The sequence below is a fragment of the Elephas maximus genome, chromosome 11, assembly GCF_024166365.1.
Source record: "Elephas maximus indicus isolate mEleMax1 chromosome 11, mEleMax1 primary haplotype, whole genome shotgun sequence".
Classification (NCBI taxonomy): Eukaryota; Metazoa; Chordata; class Mammalia; order Proboscidea; family Elephantidae; genus Elephas; species Elephas maximus.
The window spans coordinates 111134689-111153461 of NC_064829.1; the positions used below are offsets into that span (position 1 = coordinate 111134689).

An 18773-nucleotide genomic window follows, 5' to 3' on the forward strand; every position below is an offset into this window, starting at 1 on the left:
AGGGACACCTTGCCACCCCTCAGGCCAGAACCCTAGGCCTCATCCTGGACCCTCCAGCCTCAGCCTGTCAGCCCCCATGGCCTGTCCACTTGGCTTCCTCAGTATCTCTCTCATCTGCCCACAGCCCTGCCCTGGTCCAGTCATCTCTCCCACCTGGGCCCCCTCCCAGCTGCATCTCTGGGCTCCCAGCCACCACTCTCACTCCCTCCAACCCATACAGGGAGGTCATTTTTAATCTGACTATGATCCTCCCTGGTTTCCAACAGCACCGAAGACTGTGGCTTGGATAGCTGTGAGTATGGTAAGGGCGGACAGTAGGCCTGTGTTTCCAGAAATGCCTAGCAGAAGACCTAGAATTGAGCAGGCACCCAACAATTAGCTGTTGAATGAATGGATGGATGATGGACAAAAGACTCAGAAAGAGGGGTGCAGTGGGAGAAAGACATTGTCCAACAACTCATTACCAAGTCGGCCAACAGGCAGTCAAGTATATAACACATCATGGGGTGTAATGTAGGGTAAGGGGAGGGAAGGTGACAGGGGTTGGAGCTGTTTTATTAGCTAGGGAGATGTGACTCATAAGAGCCATGTATTCATTCAACAAATGTTTAGTATTAGATCAAACTCGTACAGTGGCATTGGAAGTCCTGGGGAGGGGCGGGGGGAAGATTCCCATTAGGCAGCTCAGGTCACTAATTTCGTAGCAGGTGAATATAAGTCTGGTGGTAATTATAGCAAGCCATGGTGTTTTCAATCGCCTCATACGCCTATGAAAGCTGGACAATGAGTAAGGAAGACTGAAGAAGAATTCATGCCTTTGAATGATGGCATTGGCGAAGAATATTGAATATACCATGGGCTGCCAGAAGAATGAACAAATCTGTCCTGGAAAAAGTACAGCCAGAATGCTCCTTAGAAGCAAGAATGGTGAGACTTCATCTCACATTCTTTCAACATGTTATCAGGGGGGACCAGTCTCTGGAGAAAGACATCTTGGTAGAGAGTCAGTGAAAGAGGAAGACCCTCAAGGAGATGGACTGATACAGTGGCTGCAACAATGGGCTCAAACACAATTGTGAGGACCGCCCAGGACCGGGCAGTGTTTCCCATCTGTTTTACATAGGGTGGCTGAGTTGGGATCAACTAGACGGCACCTGACAACAACAACAGCAATAGCAAATTGTCATGGAATACTTCCATACCCTTAGCATTGTGTTAAACGCTCTACACTTATTAATACATTTACTATTCACCACAAGTCTGGGAAGTAAGGGTCAATGCCATCCCTATTTTACGGATGGGCAAACAGGTTCAGAGAGGTTAGGCAAGTTGTGGGCGGAATGTCACAAAGTTGGTTAAGGATGAAGCAGGGATTGGAACCCCTGATGTGAGGAACATGGGAACTGTTGAACTAACGAAGGTGAGACTGGGTGCGTCAGGAAGGGGACCCGAAAGTCCCTCTCCCCGTCCCACAAAAGCGCGCGCTCACCGGTGCTGCACCACCTCGACGTCGTCGAGTGAATCGGGCACGCGCATGGCGAGCAGCCACTGCTCCTTCTCGCCGATCCACAGCTCACAGGCGTGCACCTCGCCGAACATGCGGTAGACAGCGAGGGCATCGCGCAGCCACTGGCGCCGCAGCGCAGCCACTTCGGTCACCTCGGCGAACAACTGCTCGGCCTCCACCACGCGCACCTGCAGCGCCACCACCAGAGGTCCGGCGCCACTGGCGCCCCCCAGTGTTGCCAGCTGGCGCCGCAGGCCGCCCACGGACCCGCGATGCGCCTCCACCTCCTCGGTGAGCGCGCGATGCTGGCGGGCCAGGCGGCGGCTGGACGCTTCGTCGTGACCGAAGTCGCCGGCGACCGCCAAGCGGTAGGCGTCGCGAAGCCAGTCCAGGAGCCCGTCGAGGTCAGCGCCGAATTGGTGCAGTGCCCGCGCCTCCTGCAGCCGCCTCTCCCGCCGCGCCGCCCCCTCTTCCAGCCGCTGCCAGCGACGCCGCGCGCTCGCCGCGCGCTCCGCCAGGCCCACCAGGTGCACTGTCTCCGCGCCCGGGCCGACGGCGCCGCCGGCCGCAGCCAGCTCCTCACCGCGCCGCAGCGCCTGCTGCAGCAGTGTCCGCCGCCCACCCAGCTCGCCCTGCAGGATCTTGTGCTGAGCCAGCAGACGAGCGGTGCTGGGCAGGTCGTGTGCGCCGCCCGCGGTGCCAGCTGTGCCCACTGTGCCCGCCGTGCCGCCGCCACTGGCGGCCTCCAGGAGGCGCTCTTTGTCGCGTGCCCAACTCTCGGCCTCCTCCAGCTCCTGCAGGAGTGCCCAAAGGCTCCGAGACGCCTCCAGCTCCGCGCGCCGCCGCGCCGCCTGCTCCTGAAGCTCCGCCAGACAGCCGTGAACGTGGTTCACCCGGTTGCAGATGACCTGAGGGTCGCAGGGTTGGTAGCCTGGGGCAAAAGAAGGGGCGGATCTGGAGTCAGGCGTGGGCCAGGGCGTACCCAAGAAAGGGTGGTGCAGACTACCTGCCCCGACCTTGGCCCAACTTCGTCTGGTGCCAATTCAAGTGTCTCCTCCTCCAGGCAGCCTTTTCTGACTCCCTAAGGCTGAGGCAGGCACCTCTTGTGAACTGTCCCGGCCCTTTCTGCTTTCCCCTTCCCGGCCCCGACCACTCTGCCTGTGCTTCCGCTGTCCTTAATACTAAATCCTCAGAGTTTTAATCACTCTGGGCTGTCACTGCCTGGTCTGTCTCCCCCACTGGACTGGGAGCCCCATGAGGGCACGGCTGTCTCTGTCATGCTGTGTCCCCATTGCTGCCCAGGGCTAGATGGTGGTGGGGGGCGGCCTAAGCAGTAGCCTCATGACTTATTGGCTGAATGAGGGATGGAAAGTGAGATTCAGAGAATCACAGGATCTATATATTTTAGTGTAAACTGTGTTTCCATCAGACCAAATGAAACTGCTCCACCCTTCAGCCATATTTCAGGATCCCCTCTCTCATCCTCTGTTCCCTTCTCTAGTACCCCCAGTGATGTCCTGCACCCCTTTTTTCTTCAAATATTCCACCTTCCCCAGATCTCTAGTTTGTGGCTAGAGAACTGTGAAATTAATTTAATGGGTCACAAGCAGTGTTTCTGTCACAGAACAGAATCGAATGAATGGGAAATATCAGAATGGCCCATGAGAGGTGAGGGAAAGTATGGCTTTATCAAACCTTTGTGTCATGAACACCGGGTCATGATATAAACGTATTTCTTACTGGGTCGGGAGATGCTGGCCTCAGCGGGATGGCTGTGGGATTTCTGTGCATTCACCGATATTGACTGAAATACCAAGGCAGCCAACTAAGTAATAGTTACAACAACGAAGACTCCCATGTACCCAGACCTTAGTCTGATAGTGCCACTTACTCCTCATAACCATCCTATGAGGCCAATATCCCTATTAACCCCATTTTACAGACGAAGAAACTGAGGCTCAGAGGGGAAGCTGCTTGGCCAGGACCAGCTAAGAAGTGGTGGACCCAGAGGCCACACTTTGGCCCACTCCTCAGATAGTGCTGCCTCCCATCGCCATGACAATGCATACCCCCCACTCACCCCGAAGGCTGCTGGTTGTCACCAGGTGTCAAGATCTCACAAGGAAAAGACAGAGGGAGCCTCCTGGGACAAACATTTCTATGTTGAAGGAGAGGGTCCCAACAACCTCCCATTGGGTTGTAATGTGGATGAGAGGGGGCTGAGCCAAGGTCAGGATGTCGATACTGGGGCTGGGACAATGTTTGCTCTGAGGATGTGGCCCAGGCTCATGTGAGAAGCCTCCCCACCTTCCTGCAAGCAGACAGGCTCTTCTTCTGTAACGATACCCCAGGATTTCTAAGGGCTGTGGCTCCAGAAAAAGAGGAAGACATCAAAGTGGAGTGAGACAGACCAAGCTCAAAGCCCTCTTAGCTCTGCAACCCTGGGCCTCAGTTTCCTCATCAATGAAAAAGAAAAAGGCAGCCCTGACTCCGGGCCACTGAGCAGACCTGCACACAAGGAGGCTATGGTGTTCTCCCCCAAACATAAATCATCTCCCAGAACATCCACATCAGACGAGGCCAGGGGTGATGGAGTAAGGCAACAAGACCACTCCATCGTCACGTCTGAGCACAGACAAAAACAAGGTCACTGTGCAAACCGCAACAACCACCTAACATCTCCCTGGCTGGTTAAGGGGGCTGCTGCCCACTACAGCATTAGCCATACTCTGTTCCCCCACCCCCTAGATTACAAAGATTAAGCTGCTCAGTCCCATTGTTACCGCATTTCCTAACAGCATCCAAGCCAGAGCAAGACACGCATGCTTCACTGATACGTCCCCCAGCACAAATCACCCAGCACAATCCCAACTCACATGCCCCTTGTTATGGATTGAACTGTGTCCCCCAAAATGTATGTCAACTTGGCTAGGCCATGATTCCCAGTATTGTGTGACTGCTCACCATTTTGTCTTGTGTTGTAAATCCCACCTCTATGATGTTAATGAGGTGGGATTAGCAGCAGTTATGTTAATGAGGCAGGACTCAATCTACAAGATTAGGTTATGTCTTAAATCAATCTCTTTTGAGATATAAAAGACAGAAGTGAGCAGAGAGACAAGGAGACCTCATAACACCAAGAAACAAGAGCCATGAAAATAGCATATCTTTTGGACCTGGGGTCCCTGCGCTGAGAAGCTCCTAGACCAGGGGAAGATTGATAACAAGGACGTTTCCCCAGAGCCAACAGGGACAGAAAGCCTTCCCCTCGAGCTGGAGCCCAAAATTGGGACTTCTAGCCTCCTAGACTGTGGGAGAATAAATTTCTGTTTGTTAAAGACGTTGACCTGTGGTATTTCTGTTATAGTAGCACTAGGTAGCTAATACACCCCACCTAACACCTTCTTACTGAAGTGCACCAGGTTCTCCACACTGTATGATCTCCTGCATTGCAAAAAGCCAATAAACTCAACTTTGTTTGGCTACAAGGAGTTTGGCCTTTGGCTGGGGGGCTGTTATAGGTTGAACTGTGTCCCCGCAAAAAGCAAAAGGTTGAAGTGCTAACCCTCAGTACTTGCGAATGTGACCTTGTTGGTAAATAGGGTCTTTGAAGATGTTTTCAGCTAACATGAAGCTATTGTGGAGAACGGTGGGTGCTGTTCTCTTTATGACTGGTACCCTTATAAGAAGAGGAAACAGAAGCACATGAGGGGAGATGGCCATGTGAAGATGGATCTACAACCAGGGCTCTGAACTGCTTTGTTTCAGTTCAACTCCCTGCTGAGAATTTGGCTTTCCACCCCAGATATACTGAATCCGAATCTACATTTTTAACAAGATCCCCAGGTGATTCTATGAGTCGGAATCGACTCGAGGGCACTGGGTTTTGTGGGTGGGTCCGGGTGATTCTTATGTATAGTAAATTTTGAGAACCCCTGCTGTACTAGCGGTTCTCAGAATTGGTCCCTGACCAGCAGTATTAGCATCGCCTGGGACCTTGTTAGAAACGCAAATTCTCAGCAGGGGTTCGAACCAGTTCAAAGTCCTGTCTACAACACACGGAATGCCAAGGATTGCCAGGAACTACCAGAAGCTGGAAAGCAGCAAGGAAGGATCTTCTCCTAGAGACTTTGGAAAGAACATGGCCCCTGATTTTGGACTCCAAGCCTCCAAAACTGTGAGGTAATACATTTCTATTTTAAGCCACCCAGTTCATGGTGCTCTGTTATGACAGCTTTAGAACGCTGATACGAGGACATTGAAATGGGAACCTTGTTAGAGCCAGCCTTGGTTTTGCCTATCAGTATTTATCCCCTCTGCTTCCAATACCAAAAACCAAAACCAAACTCGTTGCCATCGAGTTGATTCCGACTCATAGAGACCCTATAGGACAAAGTAGAACTGCCCGATAGAGTTTCTAAGGAGCGTCTGGTGGATTCAAACTGCCAGCCTTCTGGTTAGCAGTCATAGTTCTCAACCACTACGTCACCAGGGTTTCCCTGCTTCCAATAATAGCACCCAATTTACTTTGCAGAATGACCCTTCGCTTTCTCAGTCCATAACTTTGGAGGGTGCTGATCCCATTCTTGGCCTTGGGAGGGCATGTCACATAGATGTGGCCAATTAGATCACTGCACACCCTGAGGCCATGATGCTTGGCTGAGCAATGGGGATGGAACCCACAGTGGCTTTCCTTGGACCTTTTATCAGAATTAACAGGAGCTCTGGTAGTGCAGTAGTTAAAGGGATCAGGTGCTACCCAAAAGGTTGGCAGTTCGAACCCACCAGCCACTCCTTGGGAGAAAGATGTGGCAGTCTGCTTCTGTAATGATTACAGCCTTGGAAACCCTATGGGGCAGCTCTACTCTGTCCTTTAGGGTTGCTATGAGTCAGAATTAACTCGACGAGACAGGTTTTGTCAGAATTAGTGAGAGAGAGGATCCTAACTCCTACGGGTCTGCTAAGCTGCTGGGATATAAACCATGGGGCTGAATGACTCCAGTTTATACCAAAGAGGAGGGACTGCCCAAGAGTGACACCAACAAAGAGACTAGAGGTGGAGAGAGATCATCCCTGGATCCAGCTATACCTGAAGCCAAACCCACCCTCCCTGGATGTTTTTGTTACATAAGCCAATACATTTCCCTTTTCTCCTTAAGCCAATCAGATGGAGTTCCTATCACTTGCTTCTGAGCAGGCTCTGACTAGACATTACCTCACAGAGGTTTGTGTGTGTGTGTGTGTGTTCAATGGTATTTACTGAGTTTAGGCTGAGAAGGGCTTAGCACATAGCAAACACTCAAAGGTGAGATATTACTGCAGAATATCAAAGCAGAAAGAAGTCATGTGGTCCAGCCTCCCACCCAAAGCACTAATCCCCCCATAATATACCTGATGGAGTGTGATCCTGGTTTCTGCTTGAATGCCTCCAAGGACAGGGAACTCACTCTTTCCTTCTGTCCCTCAGGAGTCATTCTGCCTCTATCAGCACCAACCCTGAAAGTCTCCACCCCCTTCCTTGACACCAGACTCACCCTGCAGCTGGGAGAAACGAAGGGCAGCAGCATTGAGGGCCTCCACCCGCTCGCTCTGGGCTGTGATGTCCCCCTCCAGCAGTCCATGCTTCTGCAGCAAGTCCTCTGCCTCCACCAGGTGCTGCCCACAGTCTTGGGACAGCAGCTGAGCCTACAGGTGGGGGCCATACAGCATGCCTCTGGCCTTGCCCTCAGGCCACTTCCCCCACCCCATGGTCCAGGCCAGCCCTCTGCTTACTTTCCCCCAAGAGTCCATTGCTCTGAACTCTGAGTTCCGTCTATACTCTTCCTGTCTCTGTCAACATCTCTCTCTGGCTCTGTCTCTCTCTGAATGTTTCCAGCTTTCACTGTTTCCACATTTCTGGGCTCTGTCTCTGCCACGGTGTCTCCGTCTCTCTGCTTCCATCTCCTTGTCACCATCTTTCTCTCTCTCCATCTCTGTCTGCCTATATCTCTGTCTACCTCCATCTCTCTTATATGTCTCCCTCTATCTCTTTCTCTCTGTGTCTTTATCTTTCTCTCTGTCCCCATCTTTCTGTGTATCTATCTTTGGTAGGTGTCTCCCTCTTTCAAACTGAGCACATCAGGCTATGTGTCTTTGTCTGTGTCCATCTAGATTTCCATTGTTAACTCCGTCTTGGCCTCTCCCAGCTCCCCTCTCCCCATCTCTCTTTCTCTCTCCCTCAAACTGTCACCATCTTCCTTTGACTTAATCTCTCTGTCTTCGTCTATCTCCGGCTCTCGCAGTCTCTATATCTCTCTGTCTTTTTCTCTCTGTTTTCTATCTCAGAGCTCTGGTGGTGCAGTGGTTAAGAGCTATGGCTGCTAACCAAAATGCTGGCAGTTCAAATCCTCCAGGCGCTCCTTGGAAACCCTATGGGGCAGTTCTACTCTGTCTTATAGGGTCGCTAGGAGTCTGAATTGACTCGAAAGCAATGGGTTTATTTTCTCTCTCTGTCTCTGTCTTTCACTCTGTATCTTTCTCTCAATCTCTATCTCTTTCTATCTCTCTCTTCCTTTCCCTCTCCATCTCCATCTCTCTGACAACATCTCAGTCAGTGTCTGCAGCCCTCTCTCCCTGCCCCGCCATCACCCATCTCTGCCCCCCGTCTGAGCCCACACCTGCATATCTTCCATCCAGTCCACCATGTACACCATCTCCTGGAAGACTTTCTGCAGGGCCAGGTTCTGCTCGAGCCGTGTCCGCCGGGCACCTACCAGCCCAGTCAGCAGGGCCCACTGGCGCAGGACGCTGTCACGCTGGGCCGCCACCCGCCGGGTGTCATAGTAGCCTTCAGCCGCCAAGGCCTGGGCTAGCTCCGCCACGCCCTGCACCCGCTCCTCATAGGCTGCAATGTCTGCCTCGATTGCTTCGTGCTTCTTCATGGCCGCCTCCACTGCTGGCAACTCATACCCAAAGTTGTCCTGGGGCAGTGCAGGCCACACACACTCACCCATGCTTTGACCCTGTGCGACCCTGGAAACTCCCCCACCACCCTTGTTACCCTGGACGCCAGACCCACCCTCTTCTGTTACCCTGGAGATCAGTCCCACCATCCCCAGTTACTCCAGAGACAAGTTCCATCCTCCCCTGTTACCCTGGAGACCAGCCACATCCTCTCCTGTTACCCTAGAGACTAGCCCCACCCTCTTCTGTTACCCTGGAGACCAGCCACTTCCTCTCCTGGCCACATCCTCTCCTGTTGCCCTGGAGACCAGCCCCACCCTCTTCTGTTACACTGGAGACCAGCCACATCCTGTCCTGTTACCCTGGAGACCAGTTCTACCCTCCTGTTACCCTGGAGATGAAACCACCCTCCCCCGTTACTCTGGAGACCAGCCCCACCCTCTTTTGTTACCTTGGAGACCAGTCCTACCATCCCTTGTTACCCTAACTGTGTTACTCAGGACACCAGCCCTACCTTCCTCTGTAACCCTTGATCCTGACTCAGTTAACCTGGAGACCACCCCACCCTTCCCTGTTACTATATCTCTAACCCAAAACTTGTTCCCCAGCAAACAGGCCCCATCCTTCCATTGCCCTGGAGACTGAGGACCAGGCCTATCCTGTTACTTAGGAGACCAATTCTATCCTCCTGAGTTACCCCGGACACCAGATACAACCTCTCTGGTCACCTAAGAGCCTCATTTAACATCCCCCCTATTTCTGGAGAGACTAATTACGCCATCTCTAGTTACCCTGGAAATCAGGCCCACTCCCCTCACTCATCAATCACCTAGGAGACCAATTCTTCCCTCCCACCCTCAGTTGTCACCTAGGAGACTAATCTAACCCTTCCCTGTTGCTTAGGAGATCCGGTCTCCCCTCTGGTCTCCAGGGCCACCGGCCCCACCCTCTCCCCCTTTCCCCCAGAGCCAAGCCCCACCCCTGATACCTGGGAGACCAGGCGCTGGTTCTCATTCAGCCAGCTCTCCCTCATGGCCACCTTGTGGTCAAACCTCTGGGCCAGTAGCTCCAGCTTCTCCTGCCGGATCAGCTCGGCCCGTAGGGCAGCCTCCCGCTCATGCTCGGCCTTCTCCAGCTCGCCCCATGCCTAGGGAGAGACGAGGAGGTCGTCAGACGCCAACAATTTCCTACAGCTTTGTGGCTTCTCCACCCAAGGCCACCCCAGCCCTTCTGCGGCATTTGTGCCAATTGGGGGAAAATTGTCACTTCCTCAGGACACTTTACTGCAGGAAAACCATCAGAGTAAATATCCAAATCCACAATGTCTAGGATGCAAAAGGCTCCCTTGAGCAGTGCACAACCTACACAACTCCCCAGTGCAACCCTGCCTCTCCCCAACATCCTGAACTCACCTTGTCGATATCCCAGATGCCACACCCCTCCCGGGGCACAAAGAGGCGGCGGTTGCAGGCACGCAGTTTGCTCTGGATGCTGAAGAGCAGCACCTCCAGGTTCCCCTTCTCCTGAAACCTGAAGGGGTGTGAGCTCAGGAGCGCTGCCTCCATACCTCCCTGTGGCCCTCCCTCTGAGCCAGGCCTCACTTGACGGGCTTCTCCAGCGTGCAATAGGCAGTGAATGACTGAAGCTGCTGCTGCACCCCACTCAACGAGTTGGCAAACTTCTGGTTGCTGATGAGGCCCACGGTCCGGTGGATCCAGGCCAGCAGCTCGGCTGCCAGCTCCTCATAGCGCTCAATGATCTTCCCCACCTCCAGCACTTGGTCCAGGACCTGACCCCGCAAAACAAGGTGGGCTCAGCCTCATGCCACATTGCCCCCAGGTGGTTCCCAGGCTCCCACCCTGCATTCCTTGGCTCTTCATACCTTCCCAATCCGCTTCCCCTCCACAGCCAGAGCCTTCATCTTGGAGAAATAGTGGTAGAAGGAGACCACGTAGGTGATGATGGACTTCTCATCTGGGGCCTCCATGTTCACATCTAGGCAGGCGGGGTGTGAGGGAGCATGATGGCGGGCACTCTGACAGAGGGACTGAGGCATCGGGTGACGGGCAGGAGATCCCCCACTTACTAGCTGTGTGACCATTGGCGAGATAATTAACCTCTCCATTCCTTGGTTTTGTTTCTGCCAAATGGGGATCTACCTCATGTGATTCAGTAGTGCCTGACATATATAAATCACCGTAGAGAAATGATCTAGTATTATTTCTTGAATGCGCCATTCTATCTCCCATCTCAGGGCCTTTGCACATGCTGTTCCCACTGTCTGTAACACTATTCCCTCTTCTATTTGCCAAACTCATACTCATCCTTCAGGGCTCAACTCCACTAACATTTTCTCAGTCGCACCTTCCTGCTCTCCCTGGCTAGAGCTGGTCTCCTCATGTTATTCCACCTCATAGCATCTTATCATTTTCTTCCCAGAGGATTATGCTTACCTTTTTTGCCACTGTTCCAGACATGCCAAATACACAGGAACCTAACTAGCTAACCGGCTGCTGTAGAATGGACTCCAACTCATGGAGACCCCATGTGTGTCAGAGTAGAACTCTACTCCTGAGGGTTTTCAATGGCTGGTTTCTGGAAGTAGATCACTAAGCCTTTCTTCCAAGGCACCTCTGGGTAGATTCAAACCCCCCACCTTTCAGTTAGATGCTCAGCAGGTTACCTGCACCTCCCAGAGACTACAACGCAGGGTAGGAGCTCAATAAATATTTACTAAGTGTATGAGGTTTGTTAAGGACACAGGCTTTGGAAGCACGATGTACTTGAACCCCAGCTCAACCACTTACTCACTGTATATTCTTAGAAAATGGATATAACGTTTCTGCGCCTCAGTTTCCCCATTGTTACAGTAAAGATAACACAGTACCTGCCTCCTAAGAACATTGTATTAGAGTATTAGAGAGAACAGCTTGGCACTCAACAAATTCTGTTTATCATTTTAATTTATCCACGGAATTCACAACACTGTACTTGCCCCTTACGCTTCACTACCTCATGGAAGTGACATCAATTAAATACCTGCCGTGTGTCTGACACTGAGCACAGAACCAAGCTATAAGGGGCAGGGTAGAGGAATGCTTAAGCCCATGAATTATGGACTCAGAAAGTCATTTACTGGTTTTCAGTGTGAGGCTGGGCAAGTGACTTCACATCTCTCAGTCTCCACTCCCACCAATTTAAAATACGATTGTAGCCAACCAGGTCAGTGTGAGGATGAAAGGAAACCATTTTGGTGACGTTCCCAGTCACGTGCTTGGCACGGAGAACATGCTTGGAAAACGGGAGCAGCTGTTATTCCAGAGATGGAAGATTGGTGTTGTGGTGATTATGGGTTGGGGATGAAGGTGAGTGAAGTCAAAGATGGGGTTGGGGGCAGACTGAAAATAGGAAGGGGCTGGGGATGAGGATGGAGTTGTGGAGGAGGGTAGACATGGGAATGGACTGGGGATAGACATGGGGATGTAAATAGTATTGGGGTTGGGTTAGGAATGGAGCTGAAGATGTGGTTGAGGTTGGGATGGTGTTGGGGACGATGTTGAAAATGGGGTTGGAGTTGGGAAGAGAGAGAGGGCTCAGATTGGAGGAGAAATGGCTGAGGACGGGGTTGGGGATAGGGATGGTGTTGAGGATGGGGATGACATTGGGGTAGGGGAGAAAGAGGGAGTTGGAATAGGGGAGAGATGGTTGGGGATGGGGTGGGGTCAGGGATGGCGTTGGGGTTGGGGTAGAGGTTGAGGGTAGTATTGAGGTTAGTGACGGTATTGGTCTTGGGGAGGGAAAGAGGGCTGATATTGGGAGAGAAATTATTGGAGATGGGGTTAGAGGTAGGGATGGTACTGAGGTTGGAGTTGGGATGCTCGTGGGTAAGGGTTGGAGGGAAAGAAGATTCATATTGGGGAAGAGATGGTTGGGAATGGGGTTGGGGATGAGGAGGAGCGTTGTGTACTGAATCGTGTCCCTAAAAACATGTGTTGTAAGTCCTAACCTCTATGCCTGTGGTTATAATCCCATTTGGGACTGGGTCGTCTTTGTTATGTTATGTTAATGAGGCTGGATTTGTGTACGGTGTATCTTGAGTCCATCTCTTTTGAGGCATAAAAGAGATTAAACAAGCAAGAAAAAGAAGCAGAGACGGGGTAAAATAAGGTGCCAAGACACACAGAGATCTTCAAGGAAGGAGAAGCTGAAGAGACAAGGACCTTCCTCCAGAGCTGATAGACAAAGCCTCCCCCTAGAGGTGGTGTTCTGAATTCAGACTTCTAGCCTCCTGAACTACGGGAAAATAAATTTCTGTTTATGAAAGCCATCCACTTGTGGTCCTTCTGTTACAGTAGCACTAGATAACTAAGACAGAATTTGGTACTGAGAAGTGGGGTGCTGCTCTAACAAATGCCTAAAATGTGGAAGTGGTTTTGTAATTGGGTAATGGGTAGAGGCTGGAAGAGTTTTAAGGTGCCTGACAGTAAAAGCCTAGACTGCCTTGAAGAGACTGCTGATAGAATTATGGACATCAAAGATAATTCTGGTGAAGGCTCAGAAGGAAGAAGGAGACCTATAAAGAAAGTCTCTATTGTCTTAGAGAACATATATGGTGCCAGCAACAGAATGCTCCTAGAAATGTGGATGTTAAATGTGCTTCTGGTGAAGCTTTAAAAGAAAACAATGGACAAGTGATTGGACACCGGAGGAAGGGCAATGCTTTTTAAGCAGTGGCAAAGAACCTGTCTGAATTATGTTTAAATATTTGGTGGAAAGTAGAACTTGTAAGTGATGAACTTGGATATCTAGCTGAGGATATTTCTAGGCATGATCTTAAAGGGGCTGCATGGTTTCTCCTTGCTGCTTCTAGTAAAATTCGAGAGGAAAGAGATGAACTTAAGAATGAACTGTGCAAAATGAAAACAGAACTTAAAGATTTGGAAACTTCTGTTGTACAAACTAAGGACATGTATCCTAGAGTTTTCACCAAGGACATAACTACAAAATCTTTTGTTAAAGAGATTAAGCCTGTGACTGGTGAATCTAACCATCACAGCAGAAAACCCAACAGCTTAGACTGAAGTAGATAAAGAACGAAAGAAAAGAAAGCTGTCTGCCTCTTGAAATTCTACATTCAGGAAACAGGCCAAAGAGCTACATCTATTGTCCTCCATGAAAAGAAAAGGACCATCCCTGAAACAGCTTGGAGATCAGCAGAACTGCTGGGATGAGCACAGAAAGTAGGGTCTTCTCGGTTTCAAAGGGTGAAGCCATGCTGTCATGGATCTCAATGGGTGGGGCCATAGACCCCTACGTTTCGAAGTGTTGGATCTTAGTCAACTCGGTTCTGGAGTGTGGCGCTGCCATTAAAGTGTGCTAGGGGATGGCACTACCACCCAAAGCTGAGGGGGTAGGTCTGCCATGCTCAAGGGGCAGAAGAATGGGGCCTGCCAGGGCCGAGGGGGCAGGGTTGCCACTCAGATGGACTAGGAGAATGAGGCCACCCAAAGTTGTGGTCCCAGTGGGCTTGGAAGGTGGAGCTGAAGCCCAGGGCTGAGGGGCCTCCACCCAGAATCCAAAAGACATGGCAAACACCAAGAATCTGGAGGGTGGGACCATTGCCCGGTGGTCTGAGAGAACAGAAGATTATTTTCAAGCTTTGAGAGCTAATGTAAATTGTTCTGCTGGGTTTTGGACTTGTTTGGTGGCTGTTTTCTTTTCATCCAATTTCTCCCATTTGTAATGGAAATGTCTACCTTGTGCCTGTTCCAACATTGTTCTTTGGAAACAGATAACTTGTGGTCTAGATTTCACAGGTTCACAGACGAAGATGAAAGTCTCACCCATATTTGATATAGATGATTCAGAAGATGAGATTTTGGACTTTGAGCTGATTTAAGACTTTTGGGATGATGTGATGGGGCGAATGTGTTTTGCATGCAGCAAGGACATGAATTTTGCAGGGACAAAGGGTGGAATGTTGTGGATTGAATTGTGTCCTCCAAAATCTGTGTTGTAAATCCTAGCCTCTATGCCTATGGTTATAATCTCATTCGCAAATGGGTTTTCTTTGTTATGTTGATGAGGCAGGATTACTGTAGGGTGTGTCTTGAGTCAATCTCTTTTGAGATATAAAAGAGATAAAATGCAAGCTAGCAAGCAGAGACAAGGAAGAGAGATGCCAAGCCACATGAAGATCGTCCAGGAGCTGAAGTTCAAAGAGATAAGGACCTTCCTCCAGAACCGACAGAGAGGGAACACCTTCCCTTGGAGCCGGCGCCCCAAATTTCGACTACTAGCCCCTTAAACTGCGAGGGAATAAATTTCTGTTAAAGCCACCCACTCGTGGTGTTGCTGGTATAGCAGCACTAGATGACTAAAACAGGGAAGGAGACAGATTAGAGATGAGGAAGGGGAGGAGGCTGGTATGGGGAGCGAGTTGGGATTTGAGATGGCCTTGGGATTTGAGATGGTGTTGGCGTTAGGCTGGAGTTGAGGGGTTAGGAGTTCCCCAAGAGGAAGTCTGGGCTGGGGCCATGCAAGGCTCACCCTCCGGGTCCAGCAGACGTGCCAGCCCTAGATGTTGCTCAGCTGTGCGGAAGGCTCTCTGCAGGTTGTAGTTGGCGTTGGACTTGATGAGTTTGCTGAAGTCCACGAGATCAGGCCTGGGCATGGGCACAGAGTGGGCAGGCAGCAGGCAGGCTCCAGAGTGGGTGGGCAAGCAGGTGAAAAGACACCCTTGTCTGAGCTCCACCCAGGGCAAGGGGTAGGTGGGGGCACAAACACACCCAGGTGGGGGAAGCGGGGTGTGGTACTGCGTGTCTGTGCAGCTTTCATCTGCAGGTGTGAGTGTGATGGATTCGGGGCATGTCTCCGTGGGTTCTTGTGTGTGTGCGTGCATTTCTCTCTGGGCACAGGTAAGGGGGCCTGTGTGCACAGATGTGTGGGTGGGTCGGTGTGTGGGTGCTTTGAAGAGTTACACCCACACGATCATGGATTGGGATGTAGCTGTGTGTCCCTGTGAGACTCTGACAATTTGGGTGTGTATGTATGTCTTCAGTGCATAGACCTTCAAGTGCGTTGCCTGGGTGTGTTTATACACAGTACACCATAGTGGCTGGAAGTGTGAGGTCTGGCTCGGCCACTTCCTGGCTGTGTCACTCTGGGGAAGCTACTCCACCTCTCCGTGCCTCAGCTTCCTCGTTAGCCACATGGGTATTATAATAGCATCTGCCTCACAGGGTCACATGAGTATTAAGTGGCTTATTGGAAAGCACTCAGAACAACGCCCGACCTGTAGAAAGCGCTCGATGAATGTTACCTATTGCTAGCGTGACTCTGGCTCCAGCTGGTGGGTGTCTGTGTGTGCAGATGGGACCAGTTCCCCATACGTGTAGGGGTGTGTGTATGTGTGACCGTTAGGGGTAGTGAGTGATTATATGTCCGCAGCAGGAAAAGGTAGGTTCTACCTCCAGCTCCACCACAGCAAGTCCCTCCCAGCCTTGGGCCTCAGTTTCCCCAATCTGTCCAGCGGGCAATCATGATGTAGGTGTAATCTGCCTCGGTGCTCATCCCCCAGCCAGCTCAGTGTCAGGTATGACAATGATGTACGAATGAGGTGTGAAGAGGTGAGTGTGTAGGGAGCCAGGAAGGGAGCTTGGGGGTCCACTTTGAGGAAGGGTTTCCTGATGGGAGGAGGCACCGTGGGCACACCAGAGTGGGCCGTCTATGGGGTGAGTGCCCCACCCCAGGGGCGACTAAGCAGGAGGTATAGGTTGCGTGCAGGTACATGTGTATCTGCATGTGTGTGCGGACATCTATGCGAGAACACACGTGTTTCCACGTGTACATGGAGGACGCTGTGTAGACAGCAGCGTGTGTACCTGGGGATAAATGCAAGAGGTGACTGTGAAGAGACATGAAGAGAAATGTGTACGTGTGTGCAGAGTGTGAAAGGATGGGTTCTTGTGCCTGTGTGTGCGTGTCTATGTACATAACTGAAGAGGGTACATGTGGGGAACGTGGGGGAGGGGACAGAGCAGGGCTGGGCTGCCCAGGCCAGGTGGTACCTGTGCCGGTGAATGAGGGCATTGAAGGCCAAGCCGTCCCGCCAGCTGGTGGTGAAATTCTGGATGTTTACCTCAGGGTAACTGAGAGAGAGGTAGAGATGAAAGAGTCAGGTGGGGAGGAGGAGGGAGGAAGGGAAGAAGAGAGAGAGAGGTGGGGAGAGCCAGGGGGATGGAGAAAGAGACAGAGACAGGAGAGGAGAGAAAGACAGAGATGGAAGAAAGAAGGAGGGGAGGAGGGAGGGCAGAAGGGAAGAAGAGAGAGAGAGGTGGGGAGAGCCAGGAAGATGGAGAGACAAAGACAAGAGAGGAGAGAAAGAGATAGATGCAGAGAGGGAGGGAGAGAGAGACTGGGGTTGGAAGAGACAAGAACAGAGACAGAGACCCTGCCAGGAGGTGAGAGAGAAGGGAGGGATAGGAGAGAGAGGGAGGCAGCATAGGAACAAAGAAAGCAGATCTAGAGATAGCGACAGACACTGGAGAAGCAGAGGGCATTTTGAGACAGACAGATAGCCCCAGAAGGAGGAGTTGCTACAGCCCACCCCACGCCTGCCCTGCCCCTCCTCCAGAGGACACTTGGGGTTTGGCTCTGCCCATCCCACAGGGCAGAGAGTTGGGGGCCCAAGGAAACATGCCCATCAGAGCATGCGCCTGCTTCTCAACCACACCAAGGGTGCCCAGGACCCCAAGGTTCCCTGCCCAAGCAGCCTGAGCCCACTCCCAGGGTGGGCAGACCACTTTCTGGTATGTGCCCTCCTAGGCCAAGGTGTGGCTGCTCATAGCAGGCAGGGTGGCCAAAGCTTGGACATAAGGTCTGGGGGGTCCACACAGATGCACGTGAGGCCTCTTGAGGTGCAGGATGAGATGGGGGAGGGGGAGAAGGGAGCACGGATCTCTGAGGAGACCAAGAATTCCAAGCTCAAACCTGTCCTTCCAGGTTATTACAGAGGTCAAGTTCGAAGAAGCAGGCGTATTTTTTTTTTTTTAACCTGTCCCTCAGCTTTGGGACACTGAGTACACAGCTGCCCCTTGTACTCCTGTCCTGGAACCCTGAAGGTCGGGGCAGGTCTGCCTGTGGGGTGGGGTGCGGCTCACCCCGCTGTCTTCATCTGACACCACAGAAGCAGCGCATCCTTGGCTGAGCGCGTCTCTCTGTTGTCCTCGGTCTCAATTTTGATGACTTGAATCTGTGAGGATACAAGGCATGGCCGCTGGGGCCTCGGGGCTTGAGGCTGGGAGATCCCGCCCCCCAAATTCTGCTGTGGGTGACAGAGGAGATGGGGGAGGCAGCTTCAGGCTGGGAATGAGGGTGCAAGAGTGAGAAAGGAGGGGGCCAAGATACCCAGTAATTGGGGGAGGCGGTGGATTGCACTGGGTTGGTTTTTTTGGGTGGTGGATTTGGGTCTCAGTTTCCAGAAAAGCCTCCATACTTGGTGTCTGGCCACTGCCAAGCTGCCATCATCTCCCGCCTGGGCTGGCTCAGTGGCCTCCACAGTCTGTCTCCCTGTTTCTGGCCCCACAGTTGGTTTCCCAGGTGCAGAGAGAGGAACCCAGTGAACACCCAAGTCAGATCATGTACCTCAAAACCCTCCTGTGGCTCCATCTCAGGGCAAAAGGTAAAGCCCCCACCACCTCCACTTATTCATTCTCCACAATTGCTCACTTCACTCTAGACACTAGCTGGCGCTTCATTAAACCCGCCAGCAACTGCCCACCTTACAGCCTTCGCACTGGCAGTTCCCTCTGCCTGGAACAGCCTCCCCCCAGATGTCCACATGGCTCCATCCCTCTGCCAGGTCTTTACTCAAATGTCACCTTGTCAGCGAGTCACCTTTTCATCAAGCACCTGTTTCAAGTCTCAGCAAATACACATGCACACTTACATTTTATATCCTCTGTCCCTGATTTATCATCTCCCCTGGTGGTGCAGGGGTTAAGCGCTCAGCTGTGAACTGAAAGATCAGCAGTTCAAAACCACTAGCTGCTCCATGGGAGAAAGGTGTGGCAGTCAGCTTCCATAAAGATGTACAGCCTGGGAAACCCTATGGGGCAGTTCTACTCTGTTCTATAGGGTTGCTATGAGTTAGAATTGGCTCCACCACAACGGGTTTGGTTTTTGGTTTTAGCGCTCACCATCCAGACATTTTGTTTATTCACCTGGTTTACACTTCCCCACTAAAATGTAAAAGCTGTAGGGCACCAGGGATGGTGATTGATTTTGCTCACTGCCAATCCCCTTAGTAGGGACTCACTAAAGA

General features: G+C 51.7%; 1 protein-coding gene across 1 annotated transcript in view; it reads right to left on the reverse strand.

Annotated features, from left to right (window-relative positions):
• SPTBN4 (spectrin beta, non-erythrocytic 4) overlaps nt 1-18773 on the reverse strand; it is a 111492-nt gene that overhangs the window by 46665 nt on the left and 46054 nt on the right. Inside the window, exons 5-14 of the mRNA XM_049901564.1 lie at nt 17611-17702; nt 16519-16599; nt 14999-15114; nt 10332-10444; nt 10051-10238; nt 9862-9979; nt 9438-9596; nt 8164-8466; nt 7042-7192; nt 1490-2438 (exon numbers count right to left, since the gene is read on the reverse strand). Coding sequence (XP_049757521.1) covers nt 1490-2438; nt 7042-7192; nt 8164-8466; nt 9438-9596; nt 9862-9979; nt 10051-10238; nt 10332-10444; nt 14999-15114; nt 16519-16599; nt 17611-17702 — 2270 coding nt within the window. The remainder of the gene's footprint in view (nt 1-1489; nt 2439-7041; nt 7193-8163; nt 8467-9437; nt 9597-9861; nt 9980-10050; nt 10239-10331; nt 10445-14998; nt 15115-16518; nt 16600-17610; nt 17703-18773) is intronic.